Here is a 21,205-nt window from a genome sequence, read left to right as displayed (position 1 = left end):
CCAAGATTCACAGCAACATAAGGGGGTTAGTGAGTTTAGCTCTTCTTTACCATGTATAATTTTCCTTTACATATTCTGATTTTCTCTCTGGAATTTACATAAAATATTGTTGTCATGTTCTTCTTTCAGTCAAAGGACTTGTGTTTAGTTCCCAGCATCCACATTGGACAGATCACAACTTGTAACTATAGTTCTGGGGATCTGGATCTCTCTTCACCTTCCTGCATTCACACATGTAAACACATGTGTGCGCGCGTGCGCGCACACACACACACACACACACACACACACACACACGAGTGGGGAATCATATATTGACTTTTTTCACTTTTGACCTTTTTCCTAAAGTTTTCTAAAAGGTTCTATCTCTTGATAATAGTGATATTTTAATTATACATTTTAAATAGTGGGTCCCATTTAATTATCAATTATATAAATATATGACCCAATTGGGTAATTCAGAACTTAAACTTATATGATCTACTTTTGAAAACTTTGGTTTTCCTATTGATAACCGTAGTTCATACACAAGTGTGCACACACCTTGGCAGTGCTTCCTGCTCTTCTCTCCTTTCATGTTCTAACTAAAGATTACCTTGGAAATTCCAGGGCCAGATACCTAGTCACGGAAATTAACTGACTTCTTCCCTCCTGTGTCAACAGCCTGAAGTACTTGAACAACTGAGTGGATTGAGAGAGTTTTGGATGGATGGCAATAGACTGACTTTTATTCCAGGGGTATGTACATGACAATCTCAGCGGTTCTTCATTTATTACTGCCTCTCTTTTTCAGTATTTGAATCATACATTCAAAAGATATTTTTAATCATTTAGTTAATTTTTTATTTAGTTTGTTCTTAAGCAGTTTGAAACAAATTATCATTTTTAAAAACCATGTACCCATTCTTGATTAAAATCTAAAAACTTCCATAACAAATTTTATTAAAAATGGTCTTTACTAATGAAAAAACATATTTGTATTAGTACCAATTCAGTCTTTCTAGAAATAGTTAAACTAAAATGATATTTGCTTTATCAACTTAGAAATTACATGCTCTTATATCTTAAGAAGACATAATAGCCTCTCCATTCCACAGGAGGTGATGAATATTTCCCCAAGAAAACATAACTCTGCTTGACTAATATTAATCCTTATCTTCATTATCAAACATGTCTGGTTACATTTAGAAAGCATTCACATTTAATTATTAATTTAAATTTTAAAAATTATTTGATATAATAGTGGTATTTTTTGTCTTTTACTTATAGTTTATTGGTAGTTTGAGACAGCTCACATACTTGGATGTTTCTAAAAATAATATTGAAATGGTTGAAGAAGGAATTTCAACATGCGAAAATCTCCAGGACTTCCTCTTATCAAGTAATTCCCTTCAGCAGCTGCCTGAGACTATCGGTCTGTATTGCTTTCAAACCATTTTTTTTAAGTTACTAAAGACGTCTGTTTTGACTCCAGACCTCCATAGAAACTCGGTATTCCTGTTAACATCTCACTGTGCTGTCGCACACAGATGTTACTTGGCAGTTCCCTGACGTGCTCCATTGCACACTGTACTGCTTACTGTTTTTGATATTTTTTCTTATTCTAAGCAAATTCCATTTTTATAACTTCAATAAATTGTTCACAACGAAGCTAGCCCCTAGGTTTTCTTGGATTCCTAGCCATTATTTGGAAACTGTAGTTACTTCACTGTTGACTGACAGATAAGAAAATGAAGGATTTTTTAAAATTTGCAACAGTCTACAATTTGTTTTAAATCTACTTTGAAATTGTTTGTTTGATGAAGTATTAGGAGATAGATCACTTTGATGAAAAGTCTAAAACCTTAAGAGTTCAAGGTGATATGATAGATTTCTCAGGTGAAGTGTGAAATGCACCAGTTGTTTTAAAGTTAAGCACATTTTTACATTTTAGAATTCTCTCCTCATTTAACCAGTACTTTCAATATTCAAATTGAGATATATTTATTTATATATACTGTTTTCTTATTTAGTGATAAACATCCTTCATACTGCTGTTTCTTTATTAATTCAGCAAATTGGATTCTAAAGACACCGTCTTTAAGAATGTGAATTATGCAGACAAAGTGAACAGTGGAGACAAAATGTCTGTCTTCTTGTGTAGTTTGTATTTTAGTTTGGGGGTGGGTAGTAAACTAGTTATTATCCAAATTAGGTTAAGGAATGCATTGGGGGCTGAAGAGATACTTGGTTAAAGGGCTTACCTGGCAAGCATAAAGACATGAGTTTGATTTCATGTACTAACATTAAAAATCAGCCTTAATGGTGCATGCACTTCTGTTCTCAGCACTGAGGAGACATATCCCTGGGCTCTGTAGCCTTCCAGTGTAACCTTATATGAGCCCCATGTCCCAGTACGAGAAGAGCCTGGCTCAGAAAACAGGGAGGACAGCTTCTGTGGAAGGATACCCTGGCTTTACCTCTTCCCTCTACAAGTACATGCATGTAGCACGTGCATGCATACACACACACACACACACACACACACACACACACACACACACACACACGAGGTGCATGAAGTTAGCAAGTATTTGGCAAGAGAGTAAGAGTGGCTGATGTTGGGATAGTATCTCTTGTAGGTAGATTTATTAATCATGTTTTCTAATTCTTGTCAAATCTAAAGTGTTTCACATTGACTGTTGATGGACTTGCTTTCTAATCTAAGCTGAAAATGATTTATTATTTTTTCTTAATAGGTTCATTGAAAAATGTCACAACTCTTAAAATAGATGAAAATCAATTAATGTATCTACCAGACTCAATAGGAGGGTGAGTTGTGTGTGAACATATAGACCCTGGAAAATGTTACTGTTAACTTAGTATGCTTCTCAGCATGTGTTTCAGAGATTTACAGATTCACACAAGGAGCATCTAAAGCAGATTCCACAAACATTTAAAATAAGTAATTGACACATATTTTAGTTATTTTTATAATGAAAATAGGCTTATTTATTATTGATAACATTAAGTAAGCACTTTATTAAATTTTATTATGGTTGTTTGCTAAAGTTCATGTTAAGTTTTGAGTATAGTACAGATTTTAAAAACCGTGTGTTACTATTTATTATTCAAGGTTAAGGTCAATAGAAGAACTGGATTGCAGTTTCAATGAAATTGAGGCTTTGCCTTCCTCTATCGGACAGCTCACAAACATAAGAACATTTGCTGCAGATCACAATTACTTACAACAGCTACCCCCAGAGGTACAGCATTTTATATTTATTTTACATTTCTGCCTGCTCTTTAAATAGCTTAAGTAGGTTTGTGTTTTATTTCTTTCTAAAATAGTTGATTAATCAAGTTATATATTATCTGAATAATAACATGCTGTGTAACTTTGAAGATGTTCCTAAATGCTTTTCTTTTGATTTAAAAGGAATAGTTATTATAAAAGTAATATTTTTGCAAATGTAAAGAGTATTTTTGAGAACTTTCAGATATATTAATATTTTCAGTTTATATCCCAGGTTTGTGATCTCCAGTTTGTTTCTCTTCCAGATTGGAAACTGGAAAAATGTAACTGTGCTGTTTCTCCATTCTAATAAACTAGAGACGCTTCCAGAGGAAATGGGTGATATGCAGAAATTAAAAGTTATCAATTTAAGTGATAATAGGTTTGTAATCTTTAGTTGGCTTATAGAATACATTGAATAAAGTTAAAGTTTCATATGAAATACTACACTAGTTGAAGCTTATTTCTCTTTACATATATTTAAATTTTTTAATTAAAAGAATGAATGGGATTTACATGATGTTTCTTAAATTTTTTAATTAAAAGAATGAACAAAGCTTATATGATGTTACTTAATATATTGCGATTGTCATGGTTCATTTCGGCCAACACAATTACTACAAAATGTGACCTTCAATTCCTAAAGTCCCAAATTCACCTTAATACTGCTTGATGTTGAGCAAAGCAACTTTTTAATGTAATCTTGGCTTAATGTTTTTCTGGGCATAGATTTACTCACACAGCTTGAGCCATAAAAGCCAAAGTGCAGAGCAAGCAGATTGACCACTACGATTGCTAGACCGGAACAGTGATTGCCGAGGTTGAGGGTTTCATTTCTGTGAAGAGACACCGTGACCAAGGCAACTCTTGTAAAGGACAACATTTAACTGAGCCTGGCTTACAGGTTCAGAGGTTCAGTCCAGTGTCATCATGGTGCTAAGCATGGCAGCGTGCAGTCAGCATGGTGCTGGAAGAGGAGCTGAGAGTTGTGCATACTGATCTGTAGGCAATGGGATGTGACCTAGCCAGTAGGCCTAGCTTTTGAGGTTCTAAGACCTTCAAACCCTCGCCTAGCATCCCACTTCGTCCAACAAAGTCACATCTACTCCAGCAAGGCCACAATAGTAGTCTCACTCCCTATGAGCTTATGGAGACCATTTTCTTTTAAGCCACTAAAATCCCATTTTAATTGGACTGTAATAAACACATAGGTCACTTTCTTTTTGCATGTTATCATTTTAAAATAGTAATGGACCCCTAAACAGTACAGTGTTTTTAAAAACAATCTCACTACAGCTTTGGTTCTCTGAATACAAAACACAAGCCGTTTTGTGAGTAAGTACTCAATGTAGCCTTGCCTTTCTTTATGGAATGGACAGTTTTTATTTTTTTAGCAGATTTGATTTTTTTTCAGTTTATTAAAAAAAAGTAGGAACGCTAATATTAGATAAGTTAATGTACCAGTCCTAGAACAGAGTTGTCAGATATACCTAGAAGGGTTTGTACTAATATTGGAGGTTGCTTTTCATGTCTTACATTGTGGACAAAGGTACTCCTCACCCTCAGGAAATACAGCCTCCCCTGGGCTTGCGCATATGATATTTAAGACTGGATAATGTGTTTGTCCTTTTTCCTATATTAACCTATGCATGTGGCTTTACTTTCTTTTTTTAAATCTTACCTGAATATACCATTATATAGCATTGTTCAGGTGATTTATATTTTCATTTTCGTTATTTTTTGGTGGTAGGAGGTAGGAAGATAGGGTTCATGCTAGGTAAGTGCTATACCACTGTTTCTGATGTAATCTTTTATTATTTAAATACTTTTATTTTTAAGTTTAATTTTTTTTTCCATTCAGGTTAAAGAATTTGCCTTTTAGCTTTACAAAGCTACAACAGTTGACTGCTATGTGGCTGTCAGATAATCAGGTAGGTATTGACCTAGTAAATTTGGCTAGAATTCCAGTTGTATGTATTTTTCATATATATAGCATACATTTTCATGTATATAACAATATATATTCTTTTCCAAGCATATATAATGATACTCTTTAGTTTATATAGAGCCACTTGACAGTTATACCTTGGTTCACATGTAAAATTACATTTATCTTTCTGTATTTAGAAACACTTTTAACACATAGATAGATGAGTAATAAATTTTACTGTATTTTAGCAAATTTCCAAAACCACAAAACTATAAAGATGAGGCAATCTACTCTACTCCATGTAACTTTGTATTGTGCCTTCCTGTGATTGTCACTTTGTTTTGAGTGCACATAAAATCAATTCAGCAATTTTGAGTGTTAAAATATTTCTGAGTGAAATTACCATAGTCTACAGTAAAGCTCTTGAATTTATTCTATCAGCTTTATGTGCTTGAACCAACATGTTCCAATACACTCTCATCCGAAATCCATTAGAACATTTTATTCTCGTTCTTTGAGTTTTCCTCTTTCAATGACATCATGTGATAGTTATCTTTTTGTTTCACAAGATATTCTTTCCTTTAAAGACTTACTTGTGTTTCATTATGTGTGTGTGTGCTACACTGTCTTTAGCCAGTCATTCACTGATGAACATTTAGGTTGATTTCTGTTTTCTTAGTTTTTATTTTGTTTGTTTAAGTGTTTTGCATGAATGTATATATATGTGATTGGTACCTGAAAAGGTCAGACGAGGGCATAGGATTCCCTAGAACTGGAGTTACAGTTTCAGGTGGTTGTAAGCTGTCATGTGGGAGCTGGGAACCAAACCAAGGTCCACTGTAAGAGCTGTTAACCACTGAGCTGTCTTTACAGCCCCCAGTGGAATAACATTGCAGATTTGTGGGGATGTAATAAAGCAGAAATTTGTAATAGTAGTAGAAAAAGGAGATACTTTTATAATTAATTTTGAGAAAGTCTTAAAGATCAGATTTGGAGTGATAATATTTTGTTTAGTTTTGTGATACAAATACTTTATTTTATTTGGTGTTTTGAGATGGGTATAAGGGATGTCTTTGTACAGCTTTGACTGGCCTGGCATTTTCTTATGTAGACCAGTCTAGTCATAAATTCATAGAGATCCTCCTGCCTCTGCCTCTGCCCCTGCCCCTGTCCCATCCCCTGCCCTTCCCCTTCTCTCAGCCCCTTGGCCCCTGTCCCTGTGCCTGTTCCTATGCTTATGTCTATGCCTATGCCTCCTGCGTGCTGGGATTAAAGGTGTATGCCATCATGACTGGTCTGTGAATAGAACTGCCAACCTAGGTATAAGAGAAGGCCATCACAGGAAAGAGATCTTGGTTATTGAGAAGAGAGTGGTTGAAGTGAAATGTTGCCACGTAGTAAAGAAAGGAACAAATGAAAGGGAATTGAAAGATGTAAACTGAGCAGTCTTGGTGAGACGATGACTAGCAGGCACGGTGAGAGTGGTGGATTTGAGTGTTGCCTGCTGTCCGCACCTGCCTCTGCTGCTTACTTGATGGCTCTTCTCTCAGTGCCTTTCAGAATGACATCCCTCTGCTTTATTTTTTGTACACTATCCTTCAAATTACTTTCCATATTTCTCATTACGTCTGGCAACATCTTTAACCTAGTAGCTATGTCTGGATCATACATATAGCCAAGTATCTCTCCAATATTGATACCTAGCTATCTCAGATTCGGCTTTCCCTAAGACGGCATACGTAGTCTTGTGCCCCAAATGTTTCGTGGGATCCTTAGCTCATTGAGAAATGTTTTATGGAGTCAAACACGGGAGTGCAGCTCCTACCATCACTGTGACAGCCCAGTCCATCACCGGGTTCTCAGGAGTATTGGATAATACCTTGTGTATGTCATTTCATGTATACCTTCCTGTTCAGTGCAGAACCCAGGGGTATCATGCGTGCTTAATCCGAAGTCAGATACCATCTAATTAACTATATTCTAAATTTTTGCCCTGGGGTGATCTGAAAAATGTGAAATTTTCATTTTGGATTTTATGCTGAAAATTGTAATGTTTTTAATAAGGTTAAACTGAGTGCATTATTAAAATTATTTTTATCTCTTTTGAACTCTCCCTGCATCCACTTTTTCTCCTGAGAACTTGGTATGCAGCCCAGGTGACCTTGAACTCAAAATCCTCTTGTCTTGGTATGTGGGATGCTCAGATTATAGGCATATGCTATCTTGATAGCCCAGCTTCCCTCCTACCCCTAATAGGACTCAAACCCAGAGCCTCCTCTATACTAGCCAAGCACTAGATCATCTCTTTTCCTTAAAAAAAAGTATAGCTACTGGATAATTACAAATGGACAGGCTGACTCAGATTGCTGACACACTCTGGGTCTCTCCTCTACTGTTAACTGCTTTCCTCTTCTAGCCCCTCATCACACTGATAGTGTAACTCACATGATCTCTCAGTCTTAGCCTTGCACTCCACTCCCTAAATTATGTTGGTTGTTTCCTGCATATCATAGGCCTCGAGGTCTCATTCATGCTGTAGGTATTTCTTTTATCCTTTACCCATTCGTTCTTTCCACCAACTTGAGTTCTCTTTGAGAACATTCTTTGCCCTGCCCACTTTATTCTCTTTCCTCACCTTAAACCTCTTAGCCGTGCTGTCCTGTTTGTTAAGTGAGTGGCAGTCTCCTGTGTCCTCTAGTACCTACACCTTGTCAGCCTGTGACGACGTTTGTAATAGCCAGCTTTGTTAGGTATATCATCCCTCTTCTATACTGCAAACTCAGTGAAGATACTTCTTTTGCTGCCTTCTGCATCTAATGCTTAATGCTTTGAAATAAAATGCTGTTAAGTATTTATGTTTAGCAAATGAGTTATTTTAGATTTTGGGCAAGAATACCGATGTCCTAAATGTTAGGACAAAAGAAGTGAGTACCTGAAATTAAATGAGATTATAGATCAATAGTTAGGCATTCAAGGAAACTAGAAAAGCTTGATTAAATTATTTTCTCTGTTTTATGTACTAAATAAGTAGTAATGGCTAGTTACAAATTTTATGAGGTTTAATTCACATGCCATTCATTCAGTTGACCCATTTTTAAATGTGTTGGTTTGGTATATACAGTGGGTCATGTAATAAAAGAATAATAGCAAAATACTTTCAGGGAAATTGATTTTTAAAATGCCCTAGATAATTTTGATAATGCCATTTACCGGGGTCTTCTTTTCTTCTTTGCACACTAAGAAGCTATAGGCCAAAAGTCTGTCTGTGTTATTTATACTTTGTATCAGTTGAACTATGACTGTGTAAATAATTGGTATAAGAAAGGTAGGAATGCAGACTAACTAACATGCTTAGGATGGTATATTTTGGAGATTTAAATTTTTCTTTTAATAATCACAATTAATGGACTAAGAATCAAAGTCTAAATATAAACTTTGTTAGTGTTTCATGCATTGCTTACCTATATATCCTGAAAATAATTTTATGTAACATTTAAAAATCAATTTCATGCTTTTATCATGCTGTCTCTTGAGGTCAAATGTGTTCTTTTCTACTTGTGACAATCATGTCTATGCTCAGGGTTTTCAAAGTTTTGGGATATTTTAAAAATTTCAATTAAGCATGTTTCTCCTGGATGATAAGTATTATGGAGAGTGGAGGGGATTGGTGGGTATTAAGAAAGAGATTGAATTTAGAAACCAGGATGAGGATGGTAGTGCAGGAGCGTCTTTATATTTGAATACAGGATGTGCCCACAGCAGTGTAAGTAGGTGTCACCCTGTCTGGCTTGTGGGAAATGAGGCAGGAAAGAACCACCCTGGACTTGAGATGTCAAGAGAGAGGTCTTTAGGGAAGAGTAGGACGACCATTCTGTTATTTGAGGAAATCAAGTAAAATGATCAGATTTGAAAATATAGGACAGTATATTTTTTAACAAGGAGGAACCAAAATTTTAAAATATTTGGGAGTAAGATTTGAGGCTAAAATCATGTTTTAACAAGAGTTTGTCCAAAGAATGACTGATAGGATTCACTTCTATTTCCTTATCTACATGGAATCACTTAAGGCTGTTACTGGTAGAATTTTAGGTATACTTATGTAAAATAGGAATTGATACTATTTATTAACCATTAGAAGAAATATAGTAAGAAAAGAATGAAGTTTGAAATCCCTGGGACCTCCAACAAGTGTCCTGTTGGTACTGTTGACGGAGAGAGTGTAAGAGAGAAGCAGTGTTCAACTTGCTGTCTGTTTAGCGACTGGAATAAATGTTTAGATAATTAGTTTAAGCCTTGCAAATATTTTTCCCTTAAAAGCATTTTTGTAAAAGGAAATGCTGGAGACAGAAAATAATATAAAACAGAAATGTGTTTTATAACTTTATTAGTACAATTACTATGTAATAAATAATTCATAGGCCATAGATAGTCTTGGCTTATTGATATCTTATAAATTTTTTTCAGTAATAATTAGGATATATTGAATCTGTCTTTTACTAATATTTAATTTTCATTTTTTAGATTTCTCCATGGTTTCAAATGAGTGTTCATAGTGCTATTGTATTTATACACAAATGTGTTTTTCTAGCTTGCACCTTGACACTTTATCAAATTGGTAGTGGTCATTAAAGGGATTGTTAGATATGTATTTTTGTAGGTTTTTTTTTTATTAACAATTTATTTTTTTTCCTAGTCCAAACCTCTGATACCTCTTCAAAAAGAAACTGATTCAGAAACTCAGAAAATGGTGCTTACTAATTACATGTTCCCTCAGCAACCAAGGACTGAAGATGGTAGGAATTGAAAATTACTTTCTCCCCTTCCCTTTAACAAAAGTACTAAGAGAATTCTTAGCCCCAGAATTTTTTATTATTTCATCAAGAGTTTGGAAAATTGGTCAGAAAGTTTTCAGTAGTTGGATGATAATAACATCTCTGAGTTGAACTTAGAGGTGTGTTTTCTTTAAGTTCCATTGATAATGTTATTAACTGTAGCTTTCTTTATTTCAATAGTCCTTAGCTAAATTTTGAGTGTGCTTGTTAACATTGTGTGATTAGCAGTTTGTACTAAAATATAGAATGCCCTTGCAATGTACACACTAGACCAAGGCCATCTGTGAATCTATAGTCTTTGACCATATGTTACTGCTAAGTTACTTCCTGGGTTTTGCCCATCAAAAGAGACTATATTATTTCATACTGGCCACAAGTGTGTACTTGTGGATTAGTGTGTGAAGACAGAGGTCCAAACTATTTCTGGTATATTTAATATATATCAGAAGATACTATCAAATCTCATTATAGATTGTTGTGAGCCAGGACCTCTAAAAGAGCATCCAGTACTCTTAACCACTGAGCAATCTCTCCAGCCTCATATATTTATAAATTGTTCTCCGTGTGTATATAACATTTTTAAAATTATACTTGAAATGTCTTTGTGTGTGTGTGTGTGTGTGTGTGTGTGTGTGTGTGTGTGTGTGTGTGTGTGTGTGTAGGTAGGTAGGTTATGTAGGTATGTGTCTTTCCTCCTTTATTTAAGACAGTGAAAATAACTATGGTCTGAAGTTACTTAGAAATTAACTCAATATATAATGTTGAAGAAAAGTGCACTGTTAGTCTAACATATCTTCTTCCAGGGAGCTGGAAAGAGCCTCAGTAATTAAGAGCATTTTCTATTTTTCCAGTGGACCCAGATTCTGTCCCCAGCATCCCCTTGGCAGCTTATAGCTGCTAGTAACTCCAGTTCAAGGTGATCAATCAGTCTTCTGGACTCCATGGGCCCCAGGCATACATAAAACACACATACACATAGAATAAAAGTAAAATATGCCGTGGCAAGTTAGGTGGTTAAGCTTCTATTTCCTCATCTTTAAATTACTTTACCAGTTCCTTTTGAACCAGCCAATTACTGTCCTTGACTACTTCTAGCCTATACTTGAGTGCTAGCAACAGAAGTACTTTATTATATGGCCCTTTACTGAAATGGTATGTCATTCTGTAAATAGAACATTAAAATGTTATCCTCTGTGAACTAGGAAATCGTTTTATTTCTTACAACACCACCTCTGCTTCTGTGATGCCTTGACATGTACTTCTCTGGATCTACTTATGTCTGCCTCATTAAGATGAAATGAGACCTCTGAAACCAGGAACTAAAACAAAGCTTTCTTCCTTTGTTTCTCCTGATTCTTTAGTCTTAATAATGCAAAAGCCTGGCTGATACAGTAAGAATCTCTGAGAGTCCTATAAATAATATTACTATATAATATGATCAAATAATTATCCTTTTGGTAGTAAAGAATGTTAGTACTTAAAATATTTGTAAGAAATAAAACGATTTCACCTGGAATTTGTTGCTGTTGTCCTGGACCAGTTTTAACTGCCATCAACTTGTTTTTGTTTGTTTCTGGGTTTTGTTTTGTTTTTTTCCTAAGATAGAGTTTCTCTGTAGCCCTGGCTATCCTAGAACTTGTTATATAGACCAGGCTGGCCTCGAACTCACAGACATCCACCTACCTCTGCCTTCTGAGTGCTGGAATTAAAGGCATGCATTATCATCTCCCCTTAGACTTGTTTTTATAATAAAATTTATGAGTAATAGTCTTCTTTGATCATTGTAAAATAATAGTAGCTTTTCTTTTACTTTCCTTTAGTTATGTTCATATCAGATAATGAAAGTTTTAACCCTGCATTGTGGGAAGAACAGAGAAAACAGCGGGCTCAAGTAGCATTTGAATGTGATGAAGACAAAGATGAAAGGGAGGCACCTCCCAGGGTGAGTCTTGTCAGCTTTTCTTTCAGATGCACTAACTAACGTCCGTACTGTATACCTATGTTATGCTATTTGTGCTTACAAAGACGTATTGGATTCATTGCTTACCCTAAAGCAATCCAAATTACTAATCCAAATTATGTCACGTACGAAAAGATTTGAGATCAATATAAATCTGCCATTACAAGGTATATTTCAGGGAGGGAGAGAGCTCACTAGGGAAGCTTTTGTCTGTCATGTAAAGGCCCAGAGTTTGATCCCTAGCACTGGAAGAAAGAAAGAGAAAAATAAATGAAACTGCCTAATTTGCAGTATTAATAAATAAATAAATAAATAAATAAATAAATAAATGAGAAAAACAGAACTTTTTAAAAAAAAACCATTATCTGTCTTCACAGTTCAGATGGATTATACATTAAGTTCTGAGGTTGATGTTAAAAATACTAATATTTCATGTTTCTCTTATTTCTCTAGGAGGGAAACTTAAAGAGATATCCAACACCGTACCCAGATGAGCTTAAGAATATGGTCAAGACTGTACAAACCATTGTACACAGATTAAAGGATGAAGAAACTAATGAGGAGTCCGGGAGAGATTTAAAACAACATGAAGATCAGCAGGTTGTAAATAAGGACAAGGGTGTGAAGGTTAGGAAACTCAGTTCCAAGTAATGATCTATGTTCGTAGTGACCTGAAGCTTTTGACATAATTGATATGGTGATCTTAATTATATGATACTTAGTTTGTAGTTTTGTTTTCAGATGTCTAAATCCTAAACTTTTTGAATTCCCCATTGCTCATCTTCTATCAGGATAATATCTAGATAGCTGTTTAAAAAAATCACTGGCTGCTGGGCAGTGGTAGCACACACCTTAAATCCCAGCACTTGAGAGGCAGAGGCAGGTAGTTCTTTGAATTGAGACTAACCTGATCTACAGAGCATGTTCCAGAACAGTGAGGCCTACACAGAGAAACCCTCTGTGTTTCTCAAAAAACCAAAACCAAACCAAGACTCCAAGGCTTTGAACTATAATATTTTCTGGGTTGAGGGCACACGCCTTTAATTCTAGCACTCAGGAGGTAGAGGCTGTCAGATCTCTGAGTTTAAGGCCAGCCTAGTCTACAGAGTTCCAGGGCAACCAAGCCTATGCAGAGAAACCTTGTCTTGAACAAATAATAAGACATAATATTCTACAAATATTCTTCCCTACCTGTTTTAATGACACTAATCTGCTTTATTCCAATTTTTAGCTAATTGATACTATAGACATTTGACACTTCTCTGGACTGTTTCAGAAGCACTCACAAATTTCTTAAGCTATGCATTTTTTCAGTGCACTTTTCTCAGTGCTCCCCACCTCCAAACAAAACTTCTGTCATGCCATTAGAGTCACTGAACATTCCACAGCAGGAAAAATGGTTTACCTTCTATCCTTTTGTGAGTATGCTGAACTAAGTGACTCACGACACCAGCCTTCCAGTCTTCTTGTAGGAAAGTAACTTTTACTAATGATGTACTTCAATATAATCATGTCTCTCTCTCCAAGTCTAATTTGCATAGTCATAGTTTCTTTAATATTAATTTAGAATTGAAAGTCGATATATTACTTACATTTATGTAGTATTTAATACAAGAATATATATATATATAATTTACATGAGATCTTTATGTTTTATGCAGCCTTCAGAAAGTATTACAACAAAAAGCAAGCTTGATGAGAGAGAAAAGTATATGAACTCTGTACCGAAAACGAGTGAGCCTGAAGCCGAGACCAATGCGGGGAATTCACCAGTGACTACAAATAGGAAATCGTCTGGGAACATGAAGCATCTTGTCAACCATGATGACGTTTTTGAGGTATGACTTCTGACATAATGTTGAGAGTTTTCTATGTTCAGATTTATTGCTGTAAACAACAGAAGCCTGATAGTATGACTGCAGAAAAATATAACAAGTATTTATATTGAGGTATCCTTGAGAAATTTCAGACTGCTAAAAATCACTCATCACATGAAATTTGTTTTTTTTTATCTTTGTGAGTAAATGACTAGTAGGTAAATAAAATTATGATGTGTTATATAAAGTGAATAATTAATTACAGGTGCCTTTATATCTTTATTTTTTGCAGTAATGGGGATCAAGTTCAGTTCATTGTACATAGTAGGCTCATGGTCTGTCTTCTGCATCCTGAGTCCTTGCTTTTATTTCTGTAGCATCAAAATGACCATTGAAGATGTAGATCAGTGGTAGAGTGCTGTCCCAGCTTGCATAAGGCCCTGGATTCTATCTCAAGCATTTGAAAAAGGGGGCAGGTCAAGAGAAAGTGTTAGATATACCCAATCATTTAACTTATGGAAACACTCATCATTGATTGTTACCCTTGTTCAGTGTCTGAGAACCTAGATATAATTTCTACTATTGAATAAGTAAAAGTTGTCTAGTTTAGGCAGGAGGCCTTTTTAAAAAGAGATAGCTCAAACCCTACAGTTTACTGATTCAAATATATAATTCAGTGGCTTAAACAATTTAAAAAGTTGTAAAACCATCACCACAGTTACTTGCAGAATATTTTTATAGCCATAAAAAACGAAATTGCATACTTTTTGTCTCTTAAGGCTTTGCATCCCCCTTAGCTGTAAGCATCTCATATATACTTTGCCTATGATTGATACACTAAGTGGTCTTTTATCGTTCCTTCACTTGGCATTTCTCTTGAAGTTCATACTGTAGTATCTCTCAGTGCTGCATCTCATTTCTATGGCATCTGAATAGTATTCTGCTGAAAGTATGTCTTAGGTGTAAGTGAGACTGCTACTGACAGAACTCTCAATTTTTTGAGACTAGATCTCTATGGGCCATGGTCTGGAGCTCACTGTGCATCCCAAGCTAGTGTAACTCGTGGTATTACTCCTGTCTTAGCCTCTCGCATGCTAGGTGTGAGCTGTTATGCCTAGCTGGAACTCTATGGTGGTGCTGGTTCTTTCTTAACTCCAGTTCCAGAGACTCATCACCCTCTTACTCTTTTTTTTTTTTTTTGGAGCTGGGGACCGAACCCAGGGCCTTGCGCTTGCTAGGCAAGCGCTCTAACCACTGAGCTAAATCCCCAACCCCTCATCACCCTCTTAACCTCCATGGATATCACAAATACACAGCACACAGTCATACTTTAATATGAATGTTTATTCATACACAGAAAATAGAAATAAATACATCTGTAAAGATATAAATAGAGATTGCGAACTACTTCATTAAAATAGTATTTTTGTGTATGAAGAAATAGAGCTACTATGTGGGTGCTGGAAAACAAATCTTTGTCCTCTTGAAGACAAGTGCTCTCAGTCACTGAGTGACTCCTCCACTATTCATATCTTCATTATGGCACTTAAAACACATAAAGTCCTTAGCACTGTTTTTTTTTTTTTTCCTTCAGGGAAGCAAGTTTTGTAAAGCATTTGCTTTAGTTTTATCTTAGTGTGCAGGAATGATTTAACTGGTGAGAGATCTCATTTCTTGTGTGCCATATGATATTAAAATTTCTATTAATAGTTGATGAGTAAGAAGTCATTTTCTTTGCTGACACTACTCAGTAATAGGTAATCTGGAACAACTGTGGCATATTACAGGAAATAAATATGGAAAATAACAATTCTGTGGCAAAATAGGTGAAGTTTTTTTCACCTGTTAATAGAATTAATAGTTCACATTAGTAGTAGTTCATTGTAGAAGCCAAGCATAGTTATGAGACTACCCAACAATTCAGAAGAGACTCTGTGGAGGGACTGCTTAAGTTGAAATTTCAGAACAGGGTTGTGCTTTGGTCATTTTTGTTTGCCAGTAACCTCACACTCTGGCACATAATATCTACTCGGTAAGGCTTAGCTCCAAAAAAATGATACATGAGAAGTTTTAATGTGTTGTTAAACTACTCCTGGAGCTTGATTGCTGCACTTGAAAAAGCCGAGTCATGCAGTTTTGTCAACTATTTTACCATTAAAAAGCACTTTTATACATGGTCTTAACAGTTGTTTTGTTTTCCCAGTGATGTTTTTATTATATTTTTTTCATTTACAGAGTCCAAAGTTTAATTTGTGTATTTATCTCTTTTCTCTTTAAACTAGGAATCTGAAGAACTTTCTTCTGATGAAGAAATGAAAATGGCAGAGATGCGACCTCCATTAATTGAAACCTCGATTAATCAGCCCAAAGTCGTAGCACTTAGTAATAATAAAAAAGGTTAGATGTTAAGAAGGGGTAACATTAAGACTAGAAATTTCCTAAGTAAGATGTATTAACTTGTGGGAGTAAATTTTATTGGGAGTGAATAAATAAATGTGGGAGTCACATTATTGAAACATTTTAAAAACAAAATTTAAAACTGCCTTTCCAAAATATTCTCCATATTTCCCATTTTTAAAGAGATTGGTAGTCCCTTCCTACTCCCGCGCAGAGTTTTTTTGTAAGGACATGAGCATTAGAAGGATGGAATTCTAGGTTATAACTCCATCTCTATTGAGTGTTTTCTAGATACTTATCCTTCCTTGTGTGCTTCATTCTATCCATTAATAGATGACATATTTGAGTTGTAGTGAGGCTAATGAAGGATTTTGCATATAATACATAGCATAGTACCTCTTTCTATGTGCACATTATTTTATTCTTATCTATTCTGCAATGGTAGATATTAAGCTCTTTTCCCCAGTTTTTGCCAACCAATTTTCATGTAACAAAATATTAGACTTAGAAATAAAGTTGTAAAGAACGCCCATCTCATCACACCGCTCTTACAAGTAGTGCCTGGTTAGCTCTGCGTTATCTCTGTCAAATGCTTGTCCAGACCATTGCTCCCGTAAAGCTAGTGACATCACCAAGCTGGCACTTGGTTAGCGGGGTGTATACTGATACTTAGAAGCTCCTGAGTCCTTTCACTGTTGTTTAGGTACCAGGCAGTTGTTACTAGGCTGCCGAACAGTTGGGTGTCATCCTAGCTCCATGAAAAGTACTTCAAAGGCTGTCTCACGGTACTTTTTATAAATTAAGAAACCAAGACTTAAGTACCTTGAGATTGGGGTTTCTAAACCATTTGAGCACTGTTTCTAAAAACAAAAAACATATCTTTAATCCATATGTGGGTATGTCTGGGTGTAATAGATCCTTGAATTGGCTAGTATTGAGGTCTTCATAAAGAGCTTGTTTACAACTATTTTCAAATTCCTTTTAAACTTCCACTTTAGTGAATATAAACCGATTGCTTCTCATTGTTCTAAACAGGCACCTCACTCATTGAGAGATTACCACTTTATGAGCAGGTGTTTGAGGTGGAGAGACACAGAGGACTTAATACCTACTTAACTTATCCCCTCAGACATAGAATCGGTAAAAAGGTTTCCATAAATTCTTGGTGAATTTATCATTGTGCTTAAACACGTTTACTTTGTTTCAGATGATGCAAAGGATACAGATTCTTTATCAGATGAAGTCACACACAATAGTAATCAAAATAACAGCAATTGTTCTTCCCCATCTCGGATGTCTGATTCAGTGTCTCTTAATACTGACAGCAGTCAAGACACCGCACTCTGTTCTCCAGCGAAACAAATTCCTATCGATAGTAACTCCAAAATCAGGTTTGTGAACATTTGAACAGTGCATTTACTTATACAATAAATAGAAATAATAATACAAATAAGAGAAAAAATAGGGCTAAACATAAATGGTTTCACAAATATTTAAGTGACTTATACAATAAATTTCTTTACTCCATTTTAGAAGTAATTGAGTAGAGGTTGTTAGTGTCCCTACTTAGATGGAATGGCGTCCTGAAACATGGGGGCCCAGGATCCACGAAGCTCTGAGAGAAAACCTCCTCAGCAGAGCCACTGCAGCTCCCAGCCCTCCTCCTTCTCTTCACTTCTTCCCTTCTTTTCTTCATTGCTTCCTGGCTTTTCTGATGAGAGTCATACCAGGCAACATCTTGCATAAAAGAGATTCATCAGGAGGGTTTAGGGTATGGAGTAATGAATCCAGTGTTGGCTGCTTCTGTTCCCAAGAGTGGACAGCAAGGAATTGAACAAAGAACAGAGTTTATATAGGGGGCGGTGCTTTTCAGGGCAGATTTTTAGAGTGAGGATTGGTGAGGTGAGGATTTTAAGCCCTGACTTGGAGAGCTCAGGAATTGGTGGGTTTTCCAGCTCAGGGAGTGGTGGGGTTTTGTAAGAAGCTCAGAGATTGGTGGGTACTCCAACTCAGGGAGTGGTGGCTTTTTTCCCTCCACACCTTTCTCTGAATCAGGCCAATGGGTTTAGATTGGAAGACTGTAGTCGGCTTTGGCTGAGGTGCCATTATTGAGCTGCTTGGGGAGGCTGGAGAGGAGGTGAACAGCTCTTGTGGTGGTACCTCATGCCAGCAGCAAGCTGAGGAAGTGCCCCTGTTTTGACAGAAGCCACCATTTCGGTAGTTCCTGTGGTAGTATTTTACAGTGAAGGTGCCACAGGCTGGGGAGAGAAGTAGCCATCATAGCTTTGACAGCTCTTGTAATGTGGCTCAGGGTCTACAGTGATTATAAAGTTGTTTTAAAACCATTTTTTGTTGTTGAAATGAACAAAAATATTTTTAGGTGTCAAAACATATAAACAGCTGATTGGAGGAATTTCAGATTAAAAGAGCTATTTTTATTCTTAGAAACCATGTTATTTCTCGTTGCAGTGATAACACACCATAGCCAAAAACAACTTATGGGAGAAATACAGCTTTTTTGGCTTATAATTGTAGAGGGATGGTGCATAATGGTGAAGGGGACATGACAGCAGGAAGCTGAGAGACGACACCTCTGTAGCTTTGCTTTTCTTTCTCTTTTAGCTATTTTGTGTGAATTCTTCTCCTGTCTCTTAACAATATTTTCTCTGGCTCAGTTTCCCCCGTCTTAACTGTCACCAACTGTCTTCTCTAACCCTAGACACGGACCCTGCTCTTCTGCTACCTGGAACCTGCTCAATCCAAATACTCTCAGCCTCTGCTGGCTTTGTTATAGCCTTTCTTGTTCCCAGAATTCCAAGAGGCAGCCAACATTGAAGGGCATAGTAGGATCACTTAAAGGGCTCTGCACACAAACTAAATCACACTACACACCTCCAGCCGCATGTAGAAAGCAGGAGGGCAAACTGGAAGTGGGGTGAGGCTAAAATTCACAAGCCCCTCCTAGTGATGACTTTCTTCTGTAGTGCTATGTTCCCTATGGATCATGGCCATATCAAAATGTAAAATGCTTCTAAATCAGTGTTAAAAGTACTCAACAGTCTTAACACTACTCAAAAGTCAGCAGTATCTTCTCAAACTCACTACAGTCTCTTAACTGTGACCTCCCAACCCATAAAATTTAAAGAAGGATACTTCCAGGACATTATGGTATGGAATATACATTTCCATTCTAAAAGGGAAGAATGAAGACATAGTGAGAGAACACTGAACCAAAACCCAGCAGAGAACGCTCCAAATCCTCAATCTCCATGCCAGATGCTTAGGTGGCTCCGCCCATCCGGCTTTGAGTCCTGTGCATGCATCTCTCTGGGGCTGCTTCCTCTGATGTGATCAGCTCTTAGCAGATGTCTCATGACTCCGGTATCTAGCAGTTTGGGTTTTCTGCTGTAAGCCAGGCTTTTCTCTTTTTTTTTTTTTTTTGGTTCTTTTTTTTCGGAGCTGGGGACCGAACCCAGGGCCTTGCGCTTCCTAGGCAAGCGCTCTACCACTGAGCTAAATCCCCAACCCCCAAGCTTTTCTTTTAATGTTTCGTGTACTTTCCTTTCACAGCATCTCCAGCTTTGCCAGACTTTGCCTGTCTTCAGGGCTCTCTGAAACTGTACAGGAGGTTTTATGGCCACTGCCATGACCACCTCACCCTTCCGTCTTTCCCACCGTAGATGACACTAGCAAGTTAAACTGACCACATAGGACGGACCCTTGATCCTCACCCTACCTTAGTAGTGTCTTTTATGTGTTTAAGCAGTTGCTCTCTAGGAACAGAAATCCTTTAGGCTCTTTCTTAAGTTGGAAGTCAGCTGAGTGGGGTCTTGGCCTGAGGGCACTTTTCTCATTGTTCCAGTGCAGAGCAGGGCACTGTCCTTAATGGTGATATCTCTAAAACACTTCCTCTTTCTAGCATGTTCATCGCTATAATATTGTTTCCCAGTGTTCCCGGTCTCTTCACACTGTACTTTTTCATTTCTTTTGTTCTACCTGATGTTTTTCACTATAGACCACTGTAAAGAGTAACCAGTAGTAACTGTGGCCGAGACTCAGCGTTATGCTGTCTTCAGATTTCACCCACCAAAGAAATCAGTTCCTTATTGTTTTTGTTTTCATACAGAGTCACCACAGATCCCTGGTTGGCCTGCACCTTGCTATGTAGAACCAGGCTGGCCTTGAACTTACAGAGATCCTCACTTCAGCCTCCCATGCATAGCCACAGCTGGATATATTTTTGTTTAGCATCAGTTCTTAGGACAGAGATGGCAGCCCAATTCTTTGCCAGCATATCACTAGATGGCATGCAGCATAGTTGCTGAGATGTTTTTTTCTTCCCTCTGAAACTTTACAGATCAGGATCTCTCTGAGCCTCTTTACTCAGTGCTGCTGTCTCCAACTTCTCCTAGAATGGCCTGGAAGCTCTGCTTACATTTTTAGTGTAGCCTTCAAAGGTCTTTCAAATTCCTCCAAAAATGAACCTGGTCAGATTCTTCACAGCAATGACCCTACTCTCTGGTGCCAGTTTCTGTCTTCTTGTTGTTGGATAATACACCATGACAAAATGTGACTTTTGGGGAAAGTTTATTTTGTTTTATGGTTGCAAAGGAAGAGTTTTTATGGTGGGAGAGTCGTGGCAGCAGGCAGTTGAAAGATCACATCTCCAATCACAGCTAGAAAGGAGTGAACAAATTGGAAATGAGGCAAGGCTATACACTTTCAAAGCTGGCCTCTAGTAGTAGCCTTTCTCCAGCAAGGTCCCTATGCCCTAAAACTTCCCCAAGATAGCACCACTGACTAGAGTCCAGGTGTTCCCACACATGAGCCTATATGGGACATTTCTCACTTGGACCACCACAGAAACGCTGGGTCACTCTGGGGAGACGCCATAAAGGTTCATTCAGACACTTGCTGCTGTGTATTCAGCCTCAGTGTTGTAGGGAAAATCTTTTGAGAGAAAACTATGCAAACTTAAATTCTTTTACTCTGGGT

The 21,205-nt window shown here is 36.9% G+C and overlaps 1 protein-coding gene across 13 annotated transcripts in view; it reads left to right on the top strand.

Annotated features, from left to right (window-relative positions):
* The window catches only part of Erbin (erbb2 interacting protein), a 102,186-nt gene that overhangs the window by 63,825 nt on the left and 17,156 nt on the right, over window positions 1–21,205 (top strand). For 9 of the 13 annotated variants that reach the window (NM_001427815.1, XM_039103492.2, XM_017591184.3 and 6 more), the window contains 12 exons: window positions 664–738; window positions 1,270–1,414; window positions 2,739–2,811; window positions 3,116–3,245; window positions 3,541–3,656; window positions 5,136–5,205; window positions 9,898–9,997; window positions 11,857–11,978; window positions 12,450–12,623; window positions 13,658–13,834; window positions 16,096–16,210; window positions 17,418–17,601. In NM_001427815.1, the coding sequence (NP_001414744.1) occupies window positions 664–738; window positions 1,270–1,414; window positions 2,739–2,811; window positions 3,116–3,245; window positions 3,541–3,656; window positions 5,136–5,205; window positions 9,898–9,997; window positions 11,857–11,978; window positions 12,450–12,623; window positions 13,658–13,834; window positions 16,096–16,210; window positions 17,418–17,601 (1,481 nt within the window). The remainder of the gene's footprint in view (window positions 1–663; window positions 739–1,269; window positions 1,415–2,738; window positions 2,812–3,115; window positions 3,246–3,540; window positions 3,657–5,135; window positions 5,206–9,897; window positions 9,998–11,856; window positions 11,979–12,449; window positions 12,624–13,657; window positions 13,835–16,095; window positions 16,211–17,417; window positions 17,602–21,205) is intronic. The other 4 variants (XM_063282246.1, XM_063282245.1, XM_063282244.1 and 1 more) reach the window with 1 other exon arrangement.

Source organism: Rattus norvegicus, chromosome 2 (assembly GCF_036323735.1).
Source record: "Rattus norvegicus strain BN/NHsdMcwi chromosome 2, GRCr8, whole genome shotgun sequence".
NCBI lineage: Eukaryota > Metazoa > Chordata > Mammalia > Rodentia > Muridae > Rattus > Rattus norvegicus.
Note: the sequence above shows the minus strand (reverse complement) of the source record. Positions and strands in the feature narration are given on the sequence as shown.